The 25130-nt window shown below is 37.8% G+C and overlaps 1 protein-coding gene across 2 annotated transcripts; it reads right to left on the reverse strand.

Annotated features, from left to right (window-relative positions):
* Positions 1 to 794: 794 nt before the first annotated feature.
* Positions 795 to 25130, reverse strand: DSE (dermatan sulfate epimerase). 2 transcript variants are annotated; one of them, XM_003204264.4, is made up of 6 exons: positions 24985 to 25130; positions 21247 to 21715; positions 11547 to 11800; positions 7198 to 7437; positions 5191 to 5398; positions 795 to 3122 (listed from the first exon to the last, which is right to left on the reverse strand). In XM_003204264.4, the coding sequence occupies exons 2-6, from the start codon at positions 21660 to 21662 to the stop codon at positions 1361 to 1363; spliced, it is 2880 nt and encodes a 959-aa protein (XP_003204312.1). In that variant the 5' UTR covers positions 21663 to 21715; positions 24985 to 25130; the 3' UTR covers positions 795 to 1360. The 2 variants fall into 2 exon arrangements, with proteins under 2 accessions (XP_003204312.1, XP_010705814.1); XM_010707512.3 differs by lacking the exon at positions 24985 to 25130 and having other exon boundaries at positions 21251 to 21365.

The raw sequence follows: 25130 nt of genomic DNA on the forward strand, positions 1-25130 counted from the left end.
TTTTAACAAAGAGCTGATGAACATAATTACTGTAATTAATAGGAAAAATATTCTAATCAAAGAGAAACATTTTTTTCCGCAGAGAAAATAATATTTTTATTTAACAAATGTACCGGAAAAATTATTTTCCCATAAAGACATACAGATATGCCCCAATTCCATAGATTTTCCATTCTCTCAAATAGCTATGATTTCTTGAAATCAGTTCAATGAACAGAAGGGGATATGTGCAGAGATGTCAAACTTATTTTTGCTGTAAACCACATGACTCCATTTACCACTAATCCCCAGATAATTGATCAAGGGGCCACCAAGAGCTTGCAGAACCCTTCCTGGTGCTTTATAGAGAACAGATTGTTCACATTATTTTAACTGTCCTCTGCTTCTAGTCATGTGAAAAGGAAAAAAAGACACTAAATACTTCCATAATACTTCTTTCCCTACTGGCAATTGTTGAGGTTACCACAGGATTGCTTTGGCTTTTGTATTTTTACAAGTGCATGTAGAAGAACATTATTTCTCTACTAAGATGCACTTCAAACAATAGAAAACTTTCGTGAAACCTGTCTTGAAAAATTGAGAACAGACCCCACAACATTCATCTTTCTGCAGTCTACTCTTGACTGAAAAAGTTTATTTTGTTGTTGTTGTTGTTTTTTTTCCTGAGAATTGTCTTCCTTTGTACTTTGAACCAGCTCCTTATTCTTCTCCTTCTGTCAGTGCCTACTAAACACTGTGATGCTCACTGGTAGGTACTGACAGGATTGCCACCTCCAACCATGCCAGACTGTAAAGCATGGAAGAGATGACATGATGGAAGTGTCTGAAATAATTATACAGGAGTGTCCCACAATTAAATATTCTTTGGTTTGGCAGAGAGAAACGGCATCTGCTGCTAAGATCTGCCCTGCATACTTGTAAGTCAGTAACTTTTCCTTAAGAGAATGTCCACAAACACTCACAGCAGCCTGGAAATGAAAAGTCACTAAATGTAAATCCAATTCCATATTAAAAAAAAATCAAACCCTTAGAAACATATACCTTAAGAGGGCTCTTCTCACCAAAAAATTAATTAATTACAGCTTTGCATTACCGAACTCTGAAGAACAAAGCATAACGTTCCCTCAGATGTGAGGCCCAACTCAAAACTCAAAGGAGGAGTACTTACTAAGTACTTAGTTTTCTGAGAAATTCATAGTCTGCCTGATTTGTCAATCCTTTCTGGTCTGAAACCAATATTTCCCCAGCTGTTTTTGGAATGTTTCAGAAAGAAAAGAACATAAACTTTGGCCCTATTAGGGTTAATGCTTTTGCATAGACATATATGACCATAAACTGGTCAACTAGTAGAGGTCTTCTGCTAACATTGTGACTGAGAACAGGAAGAATACAGCCACAATAATATACAGCTATCTACTAACAGTATTGCATACAGACATCTTTGGCCATGCAGTCTCTTGGCCTTCTGAAAGTATGTGAGCTGCATTGCTAACATGACAAAAAAAATAGCAATGTTGAGAATGAGAAAGAGGCGAGTATAAGAAGCTGATATTGATGGGGCACTACTTCGAGTGGTTGCCACCAACTGTGCCAACCCTGATCGGCCCTTGATTGAAACTCCAGTTTTGTGCTTCACATAAGTGATATCTGCAAAATCCAGAAGATCTTTCATTTCCTCATCTTCATCAATAGGCAACTCTTTTTGTGCTTGAGTCTGTGCCTTCTGTCGCACTTTTCTTTCATTTACCTCAATTTGTGCAAAAATGTCAGGAACAGCATCAACAAATTTGTAACCTTTGGGTACTTTTCTATTTTTCTTTGCTCTTCCACGCTGCTGCTGCTGCCTCTGTGAGATTGCAAATATTCTATCAATGGCCTCCTCTGTCTGTCTCTTATCTGAAAACCTCAATAGGCGTTCAGCAGTCTTCCTAAAGCTAGCTGTGTTTCGTACACGAGACAAGATCTGCTTTTCAAGCTGCTGGAAAACAGGCTTAAAATGCTGCAGGTTCCTCTCCACGATCCCAATGTAGTCCTTCACTTCTGGCACTGCAAAGTTCCTAATGGCAGACGTTCGGTCAAAGACAATTTTCTGACGGCCTGCAGTAACCTGTGCAAAGGCAGAACGAGGCCCATCCTCTACCGTCCACAAGTAAACTGCATAGGAGTGCTCATTGGTGGTGACAAAAACATCCAGCTGCCGAGAGTCTGCACGGACAGTGAAGCTTTGCACATCGATGGAGGGCCCAATGAACAAGTAAATGGCTCTGGTGATGGGGTGTCGCAGGAGGGTCGTTACATTCACATAGTTTGTTCCATTATAAGGATAGCCCCGAGGATACATTCTTGAGGCAATGGTAGCTTTCTCACTGTGGCCAGTGTCATCCATCCAGTACATCTTATATATTCCATCACGATGTCTAATGAATGCCCCATGAATCTCATCAACAACTGTTTCTTCAAAAGGCACATCCACATTGTGGAAGAAACTGGTTGCTGCCTCCAGAGGGCTGTCATCTTCTAGGTGGATTTGGTCCACCAGCAACAGAAGTTGAGGATGAAGTAGTATGAGGTTTCTTTGCAATTTTCTCAGCTTCAGTTTAGGATTGTATGCCCCCACTCCTTCTCCCCTGATAAAAACCACACCGCTTCTCTCCATGGCAGCAACCACTCGTCCCTGACAGTCACCAGCCAAATCATGTTTATATTTAAGCCATTTTGAAGAACAGTCCTCTGTAATCTGCCCTTCCCATGGGGAGAAGCAGCTCTTGGACACAGCAGGGGAAAACATCAATACATTATTAAAAAAAGTATATTTTGGCCCGTACAGAGCTTCTGTAATGAAAGGTACGCCATTAGGAGCAAAAGTAAAGGAGTTCTGGTCTGGGTGTTCGTGGCCAGCATTAAAGTTCTTCCATCCCTTGATCCACTCTTTGTACTTGTTCTTATGAACAATATCATATATTGCACGTCCTCCCAGCTTTCCTGACTTGAAGGAAAGGAAAGGCCTGTTGATTTCAGCTGGCAAAGCACTTCCATAGGTTACCACTCCCCAGTCCTCAAAATAATGCAGCTTTGGAACCCCAAAGTCTGGCGGAGGGACGGAGCGCAAACTTGCATCATACCTGCCAAAATGATGAGGGAAATAGTTTAAAAATCACTTGACTAATTTCACTATCAGCACCTACACAAAATTCAAAAAAACAATTCATTACTCATATCAAAGAACAACCTAACAATATAAAGCCCACCTATGTATTTCCTGAGCAAAAAAAAAGCCTATAGTTGTAATGATATTTATGCTACTAATCACTAAGTAAATTTGAAGGAGTCAAAAGCATACACTGTGTGCTTTTCACAGAATAATAACTGAAAGTATCTACTCCACACTTACAAGTAACCTTTTTGCAGTCCAAAAATAAGAGTACGGTGAACTTCTCTCAAACAAGCCAAGTTTTGTTTTGTATCATAAAGATACTGACTGCAACATAAATACTTTAAAAGGCACATTAGGAACAGGTTGTAGGCACTGTTTTGCACCGGATATCAGCATTTGCAGCTATTTGCTTGCCACCTAACCAAAAGAGTCAAAAAGAGCATCTGTTTCCCCCAAACTAGTGATCATAGGAAGTCTGTAGCGTCCAAACAGAATTGGGAATAAATTAGAAATTAATGAAAAAGCATTTTAGATGACACATTTATATGATTTATATAATTTAATAAATTTAATAAAACTAACATCACTATGTTAATTTCCTTTTCCAGCTATGCTGAAAAAGAAATTTACAGCTTTCTAGTATAAATTGCAAGACATAAGATATCTGGTTTAAAAGGAGGTCTTAATTCCTAAAAAAAATTATAATGCTTATAATTTTTTTTTTTGTTTGATTCACAGAAAATAAAAGAACTCACCCCCAAAAACGTACATGAAACAAAGCCCAACATTATTTTTAAGTAAGCAAAACCATTATTCAACTCAACAGTATTTTCATTAGATGGTCTCTCATCAGAATTATTTTCTACAGCTAACGAGGAGCCCCATCAACCTTGAGCTCATGTCTGGCAAAGGCTTCACTGTAGAGTTCAGGTCTTTATTCTGTAGCTAGCGTTCTTTGATGGAGATCCTCCTAAAAGCAGACCTTTTTCCTAAGACTCCAATGCACGTGGATGTGCTAATCAAAGGAGCAACATTGCAGCACAAGGAAAAGGTAGCTGTTGGGATATTCAGAGCTTTTTTAGTGTGGGCTATTTTTTTTTTTTGTGTGTGTGTGTGTGTGTATTTTGTTTTTTGTCTTTTTTTGTTTTGTTTTGACCCACATGGTCTTAAAAAATGTCTTTCCCTTTAGCATCAGGAAGAAATTGTAAGTATAAATTTCCAAGATTTCCACGTACAAACAAGAAAAGAAAATGTATGACAGCGGTCATAAAGGAAAGATTCTCTATTTTGCAAATAACAAGCTGAAGTGTGCTATGAGCCTAGAAAAAAATTTTAATATGTATAACATAAACACAGACCAATACATTCAATAATATTTCTCTTCTAAGAGAGAGAAATAGAGCTATATTGACTCCTCAGAAATGTGTTTTTTCTACAAACTGAGGGAATTTTTATGTATATTTGTATATACACCTTGGATCATACTTCTTACCTTCTGTAGACTGACACAGAAGTTAGAAGAGGTGTAAATAACATGAAAGATATGGATCTAGTCATTTATCATATTTTTTTCTAAATTTGGCCTGCAAATTAGTGTGGTCACACAACTAATAATAACACTATCTTTTACATTACTTCAGCTTTTCAAAGAATGTTTATATTAGGACTTAAGAGTTTTTAAAACACAACTACACTTTAAATATCTGCCTAATTTATCACTAAAAAACATAACAGGCTTAAACATCAGAATAGACCAGATAAACCAAAGAATATATGTAGGGATGTTTCCTTTTATAACTGCAACAGACAGTGGGAGGAAAACACAAAAGCACACACAGGATAAGATTAAGGCATAATCTGTAGCAATGCACACTGAACATCTAATGCTAAGTTCTTCTGAGCCTAAAAACTCTGTCCTACACATGGCCAGCATAACATAATCTCTGCCTCTGCAGAACAAACCTAAAAATAACATCTCATCACAAATGGCAAGCAGCCATCCAGTCCTTTTTGAGCTCACTCATTTCCTTACATACCAGAGAAATTCAGTGTGGAGAGTGCACCACCTCTGCCCTTTGGATGGAGTCCCTGGGCCCTCCACCACCCGGTTCCTCCTGATCTGGTCTGCCAACCAGTTCCCACTGCCATTGCGCATGACGAATTTGTCGAGAAACACCAGCTGGCTCTCTGGTCCGTAGAACCAGTTGTAGTTGGAGTCTGCAATGGCCACAGTCCTCTGAAACCCTTGGGAAAAAGTTAAAAGGAATGTGAGAAAGAACAAATAAACACAGATATGTTTGTAGAGCATGAAGATGAAGCCAAGCGGTACAAACAGACACAAACAGAAGCTGCCTTTTATGATGTTTATACTCATAAATGAGCCATAAGTTACACAGGAGCTGTTTGCTTCTGCTGAAGATAACTTGAATAGTCACCTTTCTTCTTTGGCTATAGGCTCAAAGTGCTACAAAAATATAAAAGGGAATGTCTCATCCACTTCTCACTCAGATCTTGCAGCTTTCACTCCTCCTATGTCAATCCAACCTCTCCAAAGCAACAAAAGAAAGGTCCTCCCAAGAGAAAAAACAAACCAAACCTAAAACCCCAACCCAGCTTTCATCCTGAAATAAATAAAATGAGTTTCCTTTGCTCTTTAGGAACCTCTCCCCAGTATATGGTATAGCCTGGATTCAGTGCAGTTCCTTACAAATCTGTGCTGGCATGCTAAAGCAGCAATCATTATCCTCATACATGGAGCTAATTTTTAATACATGTTAAGTTATCATATTATATTTTTAAAGAGGAGTTTAAACAATGTAAGCTCCCAATGAATTGTCCTATGAATAAGCAGCATAAAATAATCACTGAGAACTTTCAAGGCTACCCGAAACTGAATCTTATCTGAAAGTTACAAGGAGCTGGGAATATTCATTAGATTATACTGTTTGCATATTTATAGATCTCCATCTTTTAGTCAAAATTAGGATTTCCTATCAGAGATGCTGAACACACTGTGTGACAATGGAGAGATTCAGCATGAAAACAGAAACAGTCTGCAAAACTGACCCACCGGAGGTGCCCAGTATTTCTGTTTGATTCTCACACTGACAAAAGAAAATAGTTCATACACCCGACTGATCTGAGAAACCCACCAGCTGAATCAATTACATTTTCTGTATGAAAAAGATCTTGAAAAAAAAAAAAAGATTATAGAAGTGGATTTCAACATATTGTGGGAAACTGTGGGCCGTTCAGTAAATAAAGGGAACCTACAGGAAAGAAAGGGACAGACCTTTAGCAGGGTCTCTTGGGATAGGACAAGGGGAAATGATTTCAAAATAAAAAAGTATACATTTAGGCTGGATACAAGGAAAAAGTCTTTTATGGTGAGGGTAGTGAGGCATAATCTGAGGAACAGATTATCCAGAGGTGGTAGATGCCCTATCTCTGGAGACATTCAAGGATTCAAGGTCAGGCCGGACCAGGCTCTGAGCAACCTGACCTAGCTGAGGTGGCCCTGTTCAGTGCTGAGGAGCTGAACTGGATGACATTTAAAGGTCCCTTCCAACTCTAAGGATTCTATGATCCTATGTAAAACTTCCCTGCACTTCCTTAATACTTTCACCTTGGCTTTATGATTTGCTGTTCATTTCATTTAATATTTTTGTGTGATTGCTTTTCCTTTTGACAAAGAAAAAAAGACAGTAAGAATCTCAGTGAATATTATTTATCTAACAGAAAGCCCCAGAACTAGCTCTATGTCAAACTCTGACAACCAGAAAACAAATTCTAAAGCACTGCTTTTTTTCTCAAGTGACATTCTTGTGTTCTGCCTGGTTCTAAAAAACAGTTTAATAAACAACAGCGTTAAATAAACAGTGATAAACAATAATATCATTGTTTCCATGGATGATGAAAGTAGAAGTGAGAGAAGAAGGTTATTTCAAATGTTCAAGTACAAGGTGACTTGAAAATGGCCCACTTCAAGTACAAAATTGCTTCAAGAATTGGAAGATGAATTTTCATTGATCCAAAAGACCTACCTGGCAGGACAGTCCTGTACATAAATGCAAAGTGCTGCTTGAGCCAGGGGTGGTTGAAGTGATTGATATCAAAGTGCCTTTGGACAAGAAACATGTACTGAAACAGTGACCTGGTTGTGTAGCTGCCATAAGCCACCCCTTCATAGAGGGAGCCATCTGTGACCTCCTGCAGCAGGACTACTGACTTTTCCATGATTGCCAATACTTGCTTGGTCCATAGGTAAGCTTCCTGAAGGTAGCCTGAAAGAAAAGAAGTGTTAGAAAGTCTGGTCACAGCACTGTAAATCATAGATGACATCACTTGTATTCACACAGTGAGATCCTTTATAGTAATGAATCCATAAGGAAAGCTGCTAGATCTCTAAAATATGAACCATCACACCAGCATCCCTGTGGTTCCAGGGTAAAAGATAAAATGCTACACTTAAACACAGTAGAGTAAGGTTACTTAAGAAGAGAGAAAACTATCAAGACACCTTTTTACTTTTGTGGGATTATGTGATCCACCCTGATGGGAAAAATTATTTAATGCATTAGAACATATAAAAACAGAAGAGTCAGAACAACAACATTTATTGCATTTCAAAACAGTATGAAAACAATTTTACAGCCTCCACTAGAGGGCTCCAATAAAGCAAGTATTCTTATCAGTCATTTTTCACCAGTACGATCACCAGTGCAGTGAAAGATTCTCAGAGTTTATAAAAAGTTGATGCTTGAGCTGCAGTTAACTGATATTCTACTACAATATGCTCTATTTTAAGATATGCTATATTCCGCTTATGTTTTCAATGTCTAAAAGGTTATCCAAAATAGAAGTTCCTTTGGAAAAGATTTGCATGGTTAATTACAAATGCAGATTTTTCATTTCTTTAACTTCCAACTAAGTTCCAGGCTTCACATATACAAGCTCTAAACAGTAATATTTCTTCTAAGGAAAGACTTCTAGAGATCCTACTATTTCAATCTGCTCCACACAAAACATGAGTTGAGAAGAGGTTGCCTGAAGTCCTTCTCAGGACTTAGCTGCCTTCACCATGGAGCAACCACAGGTATGAGATCCCCAGCAGCGCCTGTATAAACTGCAGAAGGAAAGCAGTTTGTGGATCCCAGCAGATGACAGACTGCATGCTTTCTCTTATTCTCATCTAGATCCACTGACAACAGAGGTAGGACTAAAAAGAAAACAATTACCTTGTATGTCTGTATGGCTACCTAGTGTCTGTGCAGCTCAGAGTGTCTGGGCACAGATTTAACCCGAATTCTTTCCACCGTATAGTAGAGCTCAACTTTAGGGCAGCTGGCATGCATTACATCCCACATTACTTGGTGAAACAGTGCCTGCTGAATGAAGCGCATGTGCCAGGCTGAGGAAGTATGAGCTACATTCAAACCTGCTACCAAGAACGTTTTGCTTCACTGCCACAAATACCATATTTATGCTCAGCAGAGTGATGAGCAATTCAGACTTCCTACCAGTCAAGGCTGCCAAATCCTACTCAGTTAACAGAGAGGAAAAAATTGTGAAATCTAAGTTAAACAGACAACCTGATTTAGGCTGAAGAGAAAAACATGAATGGGATGGCCCAAGCAGGAGGAGAGGGCTGCGCTACTGAGTTCTGCCTCCTTGCTCACAGCTGGTGTGACACTGCTTCCTCACACTGATAGAGCAGGGCACCACAGCAGTCCATCCGAACACAACCCCGACTACTTCCACCCTCATTTTCCATTGTGACATTACAGTCATATCAGTTAGTTTTGGATGCTGCCCTAACAAGAATGGTGTTTCCATGGCTCAACATAGTGCATTTACTGTTGTAGTGCACATATGTTCTGTTAACTGTTGTTATATTGATGCTATAAATCTATTCTCATATGTACCTTAATGACATAATGACACATTTGAATAATAAAAAAAGGAAGAAACTCAACACTCCGTCAGGCTACACAAAAAAAACCTCCAGAATAAATTTCACACGTAATGAACAGCATGTATGTCAAATTAGGCTTTACTCATGTCTCTCTAGATACTCTCTAGAGTATCTGAGTGTATTTTAATTGCAAAGACTATATGTGGGTACCTAGAAATTATTTCAGTTAGTTTCATTTTTCTGTCCTATGACAATGTTTACATGACTTTATGGTGGCTATTTAGTCTCTACCTACTTTATTAGCTGGACACCATGTTTAAAATTTTTAAGTGAAGTTTAAACCTTTTGGAAGAAATGCTTTCACTGGGATACACTATTTGCAATTGCTTCCAATCTGATAAGGGTAGAATTTGTTTACTCCCTCCATCTTTCCCCTTTTTTTTTTCCCCTTCAGAAAAAGTCTTTCATGTTGGAATGAGAATTTTTAAGAACTGTGGTTTTTTTAGTAATTTTAGACCAAAAGGGAAACTTTTTTTTTTGTGTGTGTGTGTGTGCGTGTGTGTTAAATGAAGTTGCTCTGTATTGAGATCAATTAATCTTTCATTTAGAAATACACGGTCTGGATGTACTGAATGATTTTCATTTGAAATACTCACACTACTTGCTCAAGTGTTGCTTATTTTGCTTTTTTTTTTTCCAAAAAAGATATGAAGTTTGCTGAAAGAAATATTACCCAACTGTGTTTCTGATGTTACCATTGTTTGGCACAAAGCATATTTCTGGTCTATACTCTAATGAAAAGCAGAGTCCTCTTGCAAACTGCCAGCTTTCTGCAACAACGGAGGATCAGGGAAGGATGGAACTGTGAGGAATTTAGCAAAACCCACTGAATAAACATGGTCTTAGTCTTCAATTTGTGGAAAGCACAGTACGAGGAAAGGGAATAATTTCCATGTATACCCTTGCTGGTTTTGAGTATGTGCACATTAGTGAATGCACTTGCTATGACAAGCTCTTAAGAAAAAATTGACCCCCAAACACAGTAGGTGTCACATTTTTCTGGCAAACATTCTTTGGATGTCTGAAAGTTCCAACTATGTGCAGATGTGCCCTTGATTGGCATTACTAAACAGCTCAGTAACACCATCAGCATCCAGAAACTAGATTTTTTTCTTGACTTGTGGCACTGAGTTTTCAAAATACGTCTAGCACATTTTAAATAAAATCTTGCTAAAATACTGACAAAGTTTTATAAGCTAGAGCTGGCTCCATGACCTCCACTTCTCAGCCTAAGTACTATAGGGATTTACTATAGGATTGCTTTGCCTGCTCTTTCCATGACTTGCACTCTCCTTCAGAGTGGACATAACTCAAAGGGAAAAAGGTAAAGACTTGCTCATCTCCTTAGCAAAAGATGCTGAAAAGATAGGTCCTGAGCTGTGGCCCACAGATGGATCAAGTTCCAGCTTGGCAGTCCTCCCAGGAAAACAAGACTGAAGTCCTATAGCCTAGCTGAAAGCTTGGGGCCCAGGGCATTTCTGACTGCTGACCTTGATGCAGACCAATGCCAGACTGTCTGGAGGCGTTAGAACAAGCCTCAAACTGATAAACTACCTAAAAGACTGCCTGCAAATCTGAACTGGTACTAGTACACATGAGGGAAGTGTCAATTCTTAGTAAGGTGAGGTAAGAAATACAAAACCAGTTAGGCAGCTACTTATATATTTATAATATATATATGCTTATATGATCAGGGGGCTGGAGCACCTCTCCTATGAAGACAGGCTGAGGGAGCTGAGCTTGTTCAGCCTGGAGAAAAGAAGGCTGCAGTGTGACCTCACTGCAGCCTTTCAATACCTAAAGGGAATCTGTAAACAGGAGGGGAGTCAACTCCTTGAAAGGGTAGATAACAGCAGGACAAGGGGAAATGGTTTTAAGCTGAGTGAGGGAAGATTTAGGTTGGATGTCAGGGGAAAGTTCTTTACTATGAGAGCTGGAACAGGCTGCTCAGAAAGGTTGTGGATGCCCCCTCCCTAGAGGTGTTCAAAGACAGGCTGGATGGGGCCCTGGGCAATCTGGTCTGGTATTAAATGGGGAGGCTGGTGGTCCTGCCTGTGGCAGAGGGGTTGGAGATTCATGATCCTTGAGGTCCCTTCCAATCCAGGCCATTCTGTGATTCTGTGATTATATATTCACTGATATAGTGCATATACATCATAACCTGTACATCTGCCCACAGATTACTGTTCTATTCAATAAATACATTTTTTTTCTAAGCAGCATAAGAGCAAACCCAATGCAACGGAGCTCTCAAAACACACAAAGCAGAACACCTTTGCAGCTGGCTGCCATATAGGCAGAGTACTTAATGTGGAAAACCGCAGAAAAAACATGTGTATCAGTTCCTGCATGTTACTCCATAAATGGGCAATCGAGCTGATATGCTGTAGAAAAGCATTCCTATGGTTTAGCACATACCTTGATTCATCAGAACCAGGCTTCCAGCCAGCAGGGCCACACAGTTGGTAGGCTGGTGGTTATGGAGGTACTGGAAGCCCCATCCTCGTCTGTATGACGTTTCGTACATATATCCCGAAGCATTGGCAATTACCTCAAGAAATCTCTCCTGTTGAGTCTTGCTAAGATAGCTGTACAAGAAGTCATAAGCTGTGGCAAAGCCAACTAAGGAGTGAGCCAGAGGGACCTCATCCCATGGGGCATCCTTCACTAGCCTGTCAATAAAGAAAGATACCAATTAATTGAGTTTCATCTACTCATTTTTCTCTATGAATATACTTAAAGGTGTGTATGACTTCACATCTCGAATGTTAGGCAATGGATGCTGAATTTAATGTGGTAGTAAGATACTTACCAAGTCTTTGAGAGCATTCTATACTGTTCTAAGTATGGTTAATATTAACCTTCAAATCTCATTAATTTTACTAGAAAGATTAAATCCTTAAGTATTAAAGCAGTGTTTGTAATATTTCTAGGATTTGCTAGGAAAAATAGATAACGCAGAATATTGATTATACAGAAAAATAATCTACTTGTCTGAGGCAAGATTTAAAGCATTTTTCTAAGAAAGTAATATCCCATAGTTTACACTCTTCCAAAGAATCTGCAAGAATCTTTTTTCTCCAAATGAGTCAAATGTTAATAAGTTCATAATGGCGGCTATTGGATTGAAGTTGTCTTTAAAGTAAACTAATTATTAGCAAAATAGTAAAGACGTACCAAGAAAATTCATAATGGAAAAAGAGGTAGCCCAGAACAAATATTTCCCTTAAATCAAGCATATAGTGGCTAAAAAAGACTTTACTTTTGTTATACTGAGCACATTTTCAGGCCACAGTCACAAAAAAAAAAAAAAGCTAACAGTCATTAGTTGCTTTCATAATTATTCCATTTGTTCACTTATTCTGCAAGACTTTTTTACTAAATAAATGAATTTTAAATTGTTAAGATAGTACTCTACTGTAATCAGTGAGATTTGTGCTGTGCTTCTGAAGACGTGCACCTTCCAGTTTAAACTATTCTGTGATTCTTTAAATACAATTTCATTTTTGATTCGTACAACTGGTAATATGAAAAGATGATAAAAATATATGAAATGAACAAGATTATACACATATGTATATTCATTCTGCTTTAGGAGCATTTATTTGCATTCAAAATAAATGAATGAAGCACTGAGAAATTAAGACTATCAGATCAGAGTAGTGCAGCTATGTTAAGTCACAAGGTTTGCAAACAAGGAAAATGATGTTCAATTTTTATTTCAGTACACTTAACTTCATTGGAAGAATTCAAATGACCTTGACACATTCATACCTTTATAAAAGGGAAACCTCTGAGGGTTTTTGGATTAGTTGAATTTCCAACAGTTTAAGCGTTTACTTTCTCCTGATTTTAATCCCATTTTATCCTGAGCGAAGTTATACATTATTTTTACTTTTCTTAAATGAATTAATTATTTCAAGGATGTTAAGTTAAATACAAGAATGTATTCAACAAATAATTAAACCTTGTTTTGAACCAGAGTTTTTATTGGGCTAGATTAATTTGTTTGTAGATTGTTATTTCTTTTTTGGTCAACAGGTAGGCACTGACAGAAAAAAGTCGTGAACAACATTAGGACAGAAAGCTAAAAGTGTGGTAACAAATAACAGCCTAAGCGTCAGGAATGAAAGTTAAAATGTACAACTTGTCTTCTCCATATCTTCATGAAATTATTTGGTGGCCACCATATGGGACTTTTCTCTGTTGTTTTGCTTCAGGTTCAAACTCATCAGAAAAATTTCTGGCCAGATATAGCGAAATTTCTTATTTAGGTTTGTGTCAATCATTGTGGGAAAAGTTACAGATCTGTAGGTCAAAATATTTAAATGCTTTATGTAGGTGCTTATTATTTCCATACTTCCCGATAAAATATAAGAAAATGTAACTTAACGAGGCAAGCAACACTTCCCAGTCTCCAGATACAGTTATACTGCATCACTGAGCCAGAAAAACTAAAAATCGGAGTGAAGTGGTCATTTGTCAATCTGTTTCTATTCTGCTTTTTCATCTTTGGTTAGCACTGCAAAAACTTTGAAATTGTAATAGGCCATGTATGTAAAAATAAATTTGCACTCTACGCTAGTTATATGGAACACCCTGTTGCTTTGTTTGCTGCCAGGAATCCCTTGAAAAATACATATCTTTGATAAGCTATATCACAAATTCAAATTTCCAACATATTTTTGATTTGGTTTTTTTTTTTTGCCAAATCTTTGTACATTCAAAGATCAGAGTTCATATGGGGACAGGAAATATCACTTTAAAGACTTCAGTCTGGAACAATTAATAAGTGCTTGAGGCTAAGCTATACATTAGAGAGGGGGAAAGAATAATGAGAGAATTAAATATAAGGAATTAATTTAAAACATGATTCAAATTTCAGTATCCTTATAAAAACATACAAATTGCTAATCAGAGTGTGTTAAAAACTACTGAATGTTCATTATCTGACTTCATCTTAAGAGGGATTTGACAATGGAACCAATGTAATTTATATTTCTTTGTTAAGATATTTGGTTTGATATTAGCTAACTTTGTATTTGGTTTCAAGAGCAACGCAGCATCAAACTCCATAGCAAAACACCACAAACTAATCTCTCTGGCACCATTTCTGATAAAATAGGAAAAGATCTTCTAAACAGAAAGTGCTGATTAGTTATGACTGCATTTAAACTGACTTCTTTAGAAAAAATAAATAATATCAAAGCTTTCAATATAAAAAAGTTTATGTTAGGCTTTCTGGGGCTACACACTGTCATAGTCAACTCCTGTTTAGATAAGACAGTTCAGTAATTATTTCCCTCAAATGTTAATTCTGGGTAGTGGATCTTATACGGGGTTTAACAGAAGAGATACATACAAGTAACAAAAAAACAAACAAAAAAACAAAAAAACAACACAAGGATAACTGTTTAAAGACCCTTGTTTCTAAACATACAAAAATCACAGCCAACATTTGTTCTTAAAATGAGCTTTCCTTCTAAGAAGTAACTATTTAGCTGATATAAATCAGTGCATCTCCATTAAATGAATCTCAATGGAATCAAGTAACATGCGTCAAACAATGTGTAAAATGATACACAAGAAGAATGGACAAGTAGAAAGCATTAAATGCTTTTTGTATCTAAATTGCACTCTCATTTTTCAAATAGGTCTCCAGCGTCAGATGTGGTAAACAGCCTGGCTGATAAGCCGTGGGAAAGCATGGGACCACAGGCCTGTACTTAACATGGTCTGTGAATAAAGAGTTTTTAAGGCTATTACAATCTGCTTTGCTCTAAAATAAAAAATTAAAGTTTTTTGTATTTATTCAAATAAAAATGGGTAAAAACATGCTGGAGAACAGGTATTTTCTAGTCCTCTCTGGAGTAAAACATCATCCAATATGAACCACAGCTTAGCAGCTGTGTTTGAAGGCAGCAAGTAACTTTTATTGTAGCACTGTAGTAGCTCTCTTGTCTTTCAAAGGTATCAGACACTACAAAAGAAGAATCCAGAGTAAATAATGTCTACAATGGATTCCTTAGTACAGAACAACCATTCCAAACATAAACACATGCCTGAGATGCTCTTTTAGGTTCTCTTCATCTTTGCTGTTTAACATACTCCTTATTAATTTATTTTAAATACTAACATAGATCCTCCATAAGGAAATCACAGAGAAAATAAGAGATTGTGGATAATGTAAATAGCGTATTTTTCCTACGTGTTTTGAGAACTCTGGTGCAGTGCAACGTGGCTTCTGTTTTAGATTTGCCATCTTCTGCAATGAACAACAAAAGTTGGAAGGGGTTATAGCTCAATTCTGTAGACACCACTTTAAGATGCCAAGGAACGCAGGCACCACACTGTCCCAAACTAACAGTGTACACATTGCCTTCACTGAATGGGATCCCAGGCTCTAGAAAACATTATAAACTGCATAAAAATTTGTATGGGAAATAACAAATCAATATTTTGTTTCTTTGAAACAAATCCAAGAAAAATCATGATAAGACTACCCTAACTTCCCCACTTCTTGGCAACACATAGAACATTGCTAATATCCCTTCTTTCAGAAACTGCTAATGCATTTTTCCCTCATTTCTATATAAATTCCCTCATTTCTAATAAATTTCACCTTAACAAAACCAAAACCATTATCATTTCTCTAAGAGGTGAAAGCCAAGAGGAAAAAACACTGCCTGCTCCGTTCAAGGCAGGATTTGAACCAAGTAAAAATCTCTCGCTTAAGTGAGATCCCTGTTCCTGGCCTACAGGATATTTAGAACCTCCCTTCCTTCACTTCACCCAATTCGTGAAAACAAACTGAAGCACACAGGAACATAACATACTAACTTAAACAGTGGGCAGTGTGATACCTGACTTCCAACCTCCGTATCTAAAGATAATACAGCATCACTGTATCCAAAATGAAGCATTAAACATGCCCTGACATATGAATTACCTCATGACAAACCGCTTACTAAAGAATAACTTAGAGGTTGAGGGCACATTAAGCTAATGATTGCAAGAAGCATGGCAGAAATCACTCCTCAGTAGTGAAACTCTCATTCACATTAGGTTGATGCAAATGCAATGAATTGGGGCCTATTCACAAGACTTTCAGCTGGAAATTAGTCCATGGACACCTCCTCAGTGCATTTAGGTGTAATCCATCTTAGACATGGTAGCTAGGTAACAGCATGGTTGAGCTTAATGCATATTAAATGCCAAGCGTGATGTAAATACTGCATGTAATAGGCCCAAGTGAGCTCTTAGTTCGGTGTCCAACTGCGTCATTGTACAGACATCAGTGCCCTGGCACTCTAGATATCCTTGCTATTGTTCTGGGAGCAGGAGATACAGCTTTCAACTCCTCATCAGGCAAAGGAGAGAAATATTCTCCCTGATCAGAAGAAGCATAAATACCAAGTTGGAGTATACACACCATGGGAAATGAGAACACCAGCATTTATTTTATAAACCAGATCAAATGCCCAATATTCTTCTTACACGGTCTCCAAAACAAAATATTTTCTTGTGCTCAAAATGAATACGTTGTTCACTGGCAGAACAATATCTTCCAATTTTTGTTTTGAAGAGAAAAATGAAAATCCTTAAAAAATTCTGTTCAGTCCAAAACAATCTCCCACCTTTCACCCTTTCAACATTTTTCTGTTTGCCACCAAAGCAAAAATTCCATAATCTGCAAAATGCAAATACTCAGCCTTTTGCAAGAAGAAATACATTGAGCTTGTTTTTTTAAGACCTTGAAAAACTGATGATTTGTATTTCTGGTGTCTAACATAAAACAACACAAGTTTGCTCCTATTCCTTTATCTGTCATATTTCAGCAGCAGTCACTCATGCTCATTTCAGCTCAGTTCATAAGAAGAGAGACAAAGGAGTGCTTAAATATACAAGGCTAAAGTCATAGCAAAAAAAAAAAAAAAAAGACAACACAAACAACGTATTTTTCAGAAGTTTAAGAGCATATTATATGAGTAGGATCCTACTGCTTAATGTGCTGAGGAGACAACTGAACTTTACTCCTTTGGAAACTTATAACTACTTTCTTTTCTCTTTTTCTCTCAGTTTCCCTATGGGCTTGTAACCATCATTCTACTGATTCTCAAATTGCTTTTATATTCTTTTCTCTCAGTTTTGCCTTTGATCATAAGAGAGTCCCTTTTAAATTTTAGTCTTTCTTAATATTAATCATGACCCTTCTATACTGACATATTAATAAAATCTGTTTTAGTAACTCTCAGTGCTATATAAAGCAGGCAAAGAAGTGTAGCTATGTTAACCCTAGCTCTTTATTATAAGTTCCAGGTTATAGCAAATTTTAGACTAGGAAGGTAAGCTCCCTGCAGTCACCACTGAACTTGAGTGCTGATTTATCTCCCAGAAAACCAGGTTAGAATCATACTTTAAAATAGAAGATATAAAAGAAACTCTTAACAATTCAGCCGCAGCTTAATTTCAGAGTCATGCACAATTTCCATTTTTTAATGCTACATATGAAAATGATAAGAACTCAAGGGTTTGATATTTCACTTACTAACATAATGTATATTCCAGATACTGAATTAATCCTCCTACCATTCTTTTTCTTTCTCACTCTAGGAGACTACCCCAACAGCATCCTCCAAGCTTTTTACATACTAATGCAACGTGCAAAAAACTCAGCAGTCTTACAAAATCCTCCTCAGTATTCTTTGAATGTGCCCGACGGTTGATTATTGGAAGTTAAAAATAAGTGCTAAATTTGTGTTGTCAGCATAGAGTCTTCAACTCAGCACATGAACTTATTTTATTTAAATATTTGTATTCATGCATTTTTATTGTACAATTCATGTTGTTCAACACTGAGCACTATTTGTACACTAAAGGCAACAGCCTTCACCATATTCCAATACTTTCAATAAGCATAGGCTAACAGAGGGCTATGGGATTGCTGGATAACAAGAAATATCAGGAGGGAGATTTGTTATATTGAAGATGCCTGTTAGTTTCTATTTACCTGCTGCTATTTCCTTGGAATGTCTGCACGTGTTTGACAGCAATTATCTCCAATGTGAAACCATGAACTCAGGCTTGCTGTCAAATCCTACACCTTATCATATACTGGTAGCATATTTCTATTAAGAAATGGTGCATGAACTGTGTGTCAAAAAGAACAGTACAGAAATCCCTTGTCTGGCAATTCTAAGCAGGGAAAATGGGTGCAGAAATTGTGAACTTCCGAGGTATCTGCTTGTACAGAAGACTTTGTAAAGAAAACCCTTTTCTAACAAACTGCTTTGACCAAACACAAAATCTGACTGGGCTCTTATTTCTGCATGGTGTTTGACTCTAATTACATCACTTCACTCGGTGCTGGAAGAGGCCAAGACAGCATATGGAAAGAATCATTAGTGCAGATCCCTCAGCCAACAACGCATGTCTGGTAAGGGAGTGTGCGAGGTGACTCGGAGATAAAATGCCAGAAAACTGATCTATATGCTCTGCTCTCTGTAAAATAAGATAAGATGTCTTAAATAAGGACAAATTTTCCCTATGCTTTTAGGCGGCATTTAGATTGAATTCCAGGAAGATCAAGCAAGTTATTTAACAACAGCTTTTAATTTTTACAGGCAAAACAGTAGGCGTTCGTATATTCTTATGAAAACATTAATCTACTACATTTCCCTGCTCCTGCTAGCCTCCAAAACATTGTCTGTTTCCATATTATTTTGATTATAATTATAGCTAGCTATTAGCCACTGACCCTTTGTTTAATCTAAATGTAAACCTACTCCAGGATGTAGCAATTACGGATGCTCTGTTATGAGCAGCACGCCTCTCAGGAGTGGTTGTTATGACAAACAGTTCAAGCTGCGTTAGCCTACACAAATGGGAATTCAATTAAGGGTGCCTTTTATTATGTGATACAAAATGACTATACTAATTGTTGAGAAAAGACATAAGTGCTTAACTACACGCCATTTCCAAGCATGTATCAATTACCAGTAGACTTTATCATTAACTATGCCTTGAAATGTTGAACTGTATTTGGACTATAGAGGATTCTCACTAACATAAAGATGAATTTTTAAAATGTTAGTCAGGTTAATGTCTTGACATTCCGGAACAATTAATCAGTAATGCTGGAAAGTTGATGTATTCTATCCAACTACTGCCCACACTACCAAAATACACTTTTACTTACAGTTGCCACAAAAATTAGAGGAAAACTATCCAAGTTTTTTTGTTTTTTTTTGTGTTTTTTGTTTTTGTTTTTTTTTTAATTCTAGAGTTACTTTACAGCCAATGTCATTTAAGTGAAAGTCAAAAGAAATCCAGATTATACTCTTGAAAGAATTCAGCTGCCAAAAAGTTATTTATATGACAGCCAGATCTTAGTGACCAATACATGTTGACTACCATCAGAGATAAAAAGACAATTTGGGGCAAATTACATGGCAGTCTAGGTATTTATATAAGAGAAAGAAGTTATTTATTTAAGGAGAGAAGTTTCTCCAGATTTGCTTTACTTACTGATACCTCTTTGTACAAGCCTTCTTTACTCTGACATAAGCAGTTTTGACACATAAGTCTCATAACATTCAAGGCCCTGAGCTTGAGTACCATCAAAACTCTTCTTTCTTCCCATTCTCCTGTGAAGAGCGTCTACCCTCAAATTACTAAATAACGATAATATTCTTAATTTATCAGCCAGAATAATATTTTCCTCCAAGTCTGACAGAAACTAAACATGATTAAATACAGTGAACAATATATTTTTTTTAATAGTTAATTACTGTGACATTGCAAGAACTGTTCATAACCAGTCTTATTTAGGGCTTATCTCCAGAACACTAAATATCTGCTAGCAGCAATCAGACAAGAACTGTTGCACATGCCATCTTTCCTCCCCTAGTCTTATCCTAAGTGGAGAACTGTGTGCAGTAACATGTTTTGCATGCACTTTTTAATTATATTTCTCAGTTCATGAAATCTGCCTGTTCAGAAGCAGTAGGAGTGAACATGTTGACCGATTTGAGCAAAGTCAGACAAAGTAATACATGCCCCAGGGATGGTAGATTGCTATAGTCTTCCATAAAGCCACTGCTGGATGAGGGAGAGAACTGACAGAGCTACAGCGTGAACTTCACGTTGAAAGCATGGGGGAAAAAAAAGGGAAATAATCACGTATGAAAAACAAAGGAGTGTGAAGAGAGTGCTTCAACAATCAAACAATGTCTTAATGCAGCCTGATTGAGCGGGTGGCAATCCTGCCCATGGCAGGGGGTTGGAACTAGATGACCTCAAGGTTCCTTCCAATCTAACTCCATGTTTCTATGATTCAATCTTAGGGTCCCAATCAGTAAATTTACTCAACAGTGAAAACACTAACTTCTGCCCCTGTAAAAAGAGTGTGGCACAGTGAGGATAGAATAATATGTATGACAACTCAAATCCAAATGAAGTTAATGCAGGTCATCAAAATGCAAGATACTCCAACAACTGCAGTAAAACACTTCAAAAAACAACTATTTCTTTCATGACCTACAATGTCTTTACAGGAAGCCTGGGAAACGCACAGCAATGTGGAGTTGCAAGCCTGAATTAAAGCTCAGGCAGATGTTAGAGCATTCATAAAACACTTGTTTGAGGAAACTCTGAGTGTCACTTGTACCTAATCCTAAAGACACTGTTTCACAGGGCAGTCTTTTCTGAATTCTTACTAAGGAAACATTACCCAAAGGAAATGTACAAGTCTGGAAAAAGAGAGGAAAAAGTTAACACTACATTCTCCCTACAAATCAGAAGGGAAACCCTGGCTTCTGATGTTCGGTGGTTTTGGATAATTTTTTTTGCTTTTTATTTTAGAGTGAGACTTTAGACACAAAGGGTCCTACCTCTTCTTTTCGCATTTATTTACAATAGGGTAGATACAGCGAAGGTAAAAAGCTATGTAGCGCTGTAGGTTCAGATCAGGGTAAATGCAAGTTAGTTACTGTCAAAATGAATGTTAAAACAACTGAAACAATTTAAGTAATTTACTAATCTAACAACTTACTCTTCCAGCTGCAGGCAGTTTATACAATAACAACAACTTAAAAAAAAAAAAGAGATAAAAATCTACCAACTAGGCTGAGCTGCCATCCTCTCCATGTAATCCTTGGCCATGCCAATGGCTTCAGTGTTGTCAGGATAGAGAATACAGAACATTGCCAAGGCCCCCAGGTTGTTGCCATAAATCTCATTCCACCGAGCGCTGAACTCCTTTGGATCCCATGGCGGGAGATACTCCAGGGGGTTTGACAGCATTGTCTGCACTGCCTCCATCAGCCGAGCTGTGATGTGTCGGTGCGTGGTTGCCGCCTGGAGACGCAGACCCTCCACGTCACCCTTGGAAAAGTAGAGCATGGGATAGCTGTCGTAGTTGGCATTGACAAAAGGAACCATGGCATCCACGTCCTCCCTGATGCCGCAAGCAAAGGCGAAGCACATCACATGTATGAAAAACACACTTGGGGCTCCCCGGGTGTGAGTCCTCATTGTGGCATCAGATCTCCAAGTCCCAGTGGGAGCCAAATCATCTTTGAAATATCCTATGGCAGACAGATGTAAAAGAGTTAGAAAAACAATCCGTAAGGCAATATAATTAAGGATGCTTTTGAGGAAATATGACTCCAAAGAGACTTAAAAAAGACATGTGGCTTTCAAATCATTTCTCTACAAATCATTCAGACTGAGCAATCCATCCTAAAGAAAAACCTACCTGCTTTGAAACCTATATACTCCTATTAGGAGCTGATACGAGGTGAATGAACACACTGACAGTTTTAGTATTTGGGACTCACTGAAATTTCAATTAATTGCAATAGTGCCTAACTCAAAGCACTGCTGTTTTACTGGCAAACAGATGAGGGAGGGAGAGGGAAGGAAGGAGGAGTGGGGACTGCCGTTGAGATGGTGCTAGCAACAGCCAAGCCTGTGTGCTGCATTGGCTGATGTTAACAGCTGGAGAACGAAGGATGTGGAATGCTAGAGTTTGCATAGGGGTCATTTTCTACTGTGCTCTGACACGTCCTCATTTTCAAAAAAAAAAGAACAAATAAAGAGAATAAGGAACAGGCAGAGCCTTAGAAATGCAGCTGAAATACCCAGCCTTTAGGGCATTTAGGTATTTTCTATCTTTTTTTTTTTTTCCCCTAAGCGGCTCTCCATCTTGCATTTGGAGATTTACTGCCAGCTACCAAGGAGGCTGAAGGTTAAAGTACATATTTTCCTACATACACAACTTCTCAAAATGTGCCCAAATGGCAAATCTATACTGAGGTTAAATGGAAGTATTTAAACATAGTAAGCTACTTCGTAGAAAACACCAACTATCTAGCCTTAAGTCTCCGATAAAACATGGCCAGGATCCCCCTGAGGAAAGCCAACAAATTCCTCAAATTCTTCACAGGGGAAAGGTTACAGAAAGCAGACTGAAGAGAGACAGCTTTATGTAAATAATGAACAGTAGTTTTCAATTATTGAAAAAGAAATAGACAGGAGGAAAGAAAATCTAAAAACAAATATGAAATCTTTTTTTCCATGGAAAACCTGTTTCATAGGATTCAGTAATAAAACTTGTAAGAGGCTGAAGTACAAAGCAACCTTTTATTTCTCCCCACAGTCCCCTATGTATAAATGCCAACATTTCCTAACAGAAACTTAGGCTGCTAAAACCATGTTTAGAGACCCACATCCTGATTCCACAATGTCATTACCGCATGCACAATGAGGCAATCTCATTGGACTCGGACCCTCAGCAACTACTGGGTACACAGACCCTCAGTCATTTGTGTTCAGTCAATTCAGAAGAAAGTAATTATGGCCAAGAACTACATCTTCTCTTTTGCATTCCTCCTTAGGGTAAAAATAACGTTGTACTCTGTAACTGTCTACATTTATGCATTATAGAGCATAACATAATTGCTTTAACAGAGAGTAATGGAAGATGACATTTTCATATGATGTTAACACATTTTGCAGGTAAGTTTTGCCATTTTTGGGATGTAAACCAATCATTACAGGACACATTACACAGATCAAAGAGTGGTTTAGTTGGTAATACTTGGCTCACCACATACACAAAGAAACATGCACTGTAGTTTATCCAAACACACTCAATCCTGTTGGTATCCTCACCTATAAATAATGAATACATATAGGAATATATTTTGAAAGAAGGGTAAATATATTTTAAATAAAAGTTGAAAAAAATCTTTTGAAATGCAGTGCATTAAAAAAAAAAAGACTCAACAAGAACTGCTGACAACTGTTTTATCATGACCAAAAAAAAATATATCACACTGCTTAAAAAAATTTTATGATCCTTTAGAAGTAGTGAGAAAAATAGAAAAAAAAAAAAAATAATCCCACACAGCAGAAAGGACTCCATGCATTCCTTGCCTTGGTTTGATTCCTGTAAGGACTCTCGCACATCAATGAGAAATTAAACACATACCTGAATTCAGGAATGATTTTAAAACCTCCCTAAATTAGAGTCTTTCTGACCAGGATATATACTGCAAAGTTTCCCATGACATCTCCCTTTGCAAATTTGGACACACATTTCCCAGCACTAAACCAACAACAAACACCTCCTGTGCTGTCTAAAATCCATAGTTTGTATTTTATGAACTCAATAACCCCCCCAACTTTTCCTAGTTTGGAAGAAAGTCAATAGGCAGTGACAAAAACAGGACTACAAAGTCACTCATTCGTGGTCAAATCACACCAGTACAGAGTGACCCTCCTTCTCCACATGCACCTCTGCGGAGGCCCCAGCCACAACCACAGAGAGGGACTGGGACAGTGTGAGCATGGCCAAAGTGATGTCACAGGAAGAAAGAAAGGTGTTCTGTGTTATCTCAGCTGCAGCGTCCTTAAGAGCAGGACTGACAAAAGTGATAACGAAAAGAATCACAGTCAGGGATGGGCACTATTAGCCAGAGAGGAAATACAGACTAGGTAGTTGCAGATAGAGTCCTGACAAATCAGCTCCACGGGGGCTTCAAGAAGCTGAGCTGCCCTGAACCACATGCAGAATTGAGGCCTTCCCAGACAAGGACAGGCTTGACCACATGTTTTACTGGTTTACTGATCTCTCTCAGTAATTCCATAGGGCTCTGAGGTGTCAGCGCTCTTCCTCACTGCAATTGGTTAAAAACTAAACTGTCCTGTAAGGTACCTACAAAATCACCTCAAAAATTATCAGGTGCAAGATGCAACAGGCTCCAGAAGAACCAATTCACCTTTTACAGGAGAACCTGGTCAAAAATAATAATTTTTAGAGACTATTTAAAATTCGCTACAATGGTACAAATATCCTTAGAGAGAAGGGGATGACAATCATTAACCACTGAAGCACAATGTATAAGCTTTGTGTGTTGAACTCCATATTCTGATGTTTCTTTAGCTAACTTAGTTGCCTACTGAAATCTAAAGAAACATACTGCACTGTTGGAAATTTGCACCTGGAGCCCAATTATCTCCATAGCTTAGGTGAAGCCAAACATGGATAGACAATTGGCCACATAAACCCCAACTTAACAGTTGTGGGTAAACCTGCAACAAGTTTGTTCAATACACATGGCTGAGATGAAAAGGAGCCTGGGCTTTCTGATTGCTTAAATCTCACTCACAATACCACTTTTTAAAGTAAAAAGAATTCCTTACTCTCATATTACACTACATCATTACCAACCACATCTTCCAAGAACAACTTTATCGTGCAATTCAACCTTTTCTGAAAGAAGTTTTTTATTCAGTTTGAAAACCATAACCTGATAAAGTATTAAAAGTAAGGAGAGTGAAGGATGCTTACCCACAGAAGAAAATGTTAATATACCATATACTTTGAAGGATTGTCACTCAGTCCTAGACTGAAAAAGCATTTGCCATGATTTCCACTCCACTGCGAGAAGAAACAAAACAGCAGAGAACACCATTTATTCTAGGGGAAAAAAAAAA

Source organism: Meleagris gallopavo, chromosome 2 (genome assembly GCF_000146605.3).
Source record: "Meleagris gallopavo isolate NT-WF06-2002-E0010 breed Aviagen turkey brand Nicholas breeding stock chromosome 2, Turkey_5.1, whole genome shotgun sequence".
NCBI classification, from domain to species: Eukaryota; Metazoa; Chordata; class Aves; order Galliformes; family Phasianidae; genus Meleagris; species Meleagris gallopavo.

Excerpts from the sequence above, each read along its gene's own strand:
- DSE (XM_003204264.4), bottom strand. The coding sequence starts at position 21,662 with ATGAGGACTCACACCCGGGGAGCCCCAAGTGTGTTTTTCATACATGTG. Across the intron at positions 7,438-11,546 it reads CCTGGTTCTGATGAATCAAG|GCTACCTTCAGGAAGCTTAC; the intron begins GTATGTGCTAAA and ends CTTTTCTTTCAG. Across the intron at positions 3,123-5,190 it reads CTCCACACTGAATTTCTCTG|GTATGATGCAAGTTTGCGCT; the intron begins GTATGTAAGGAA and ends TCATTTTGGCAG.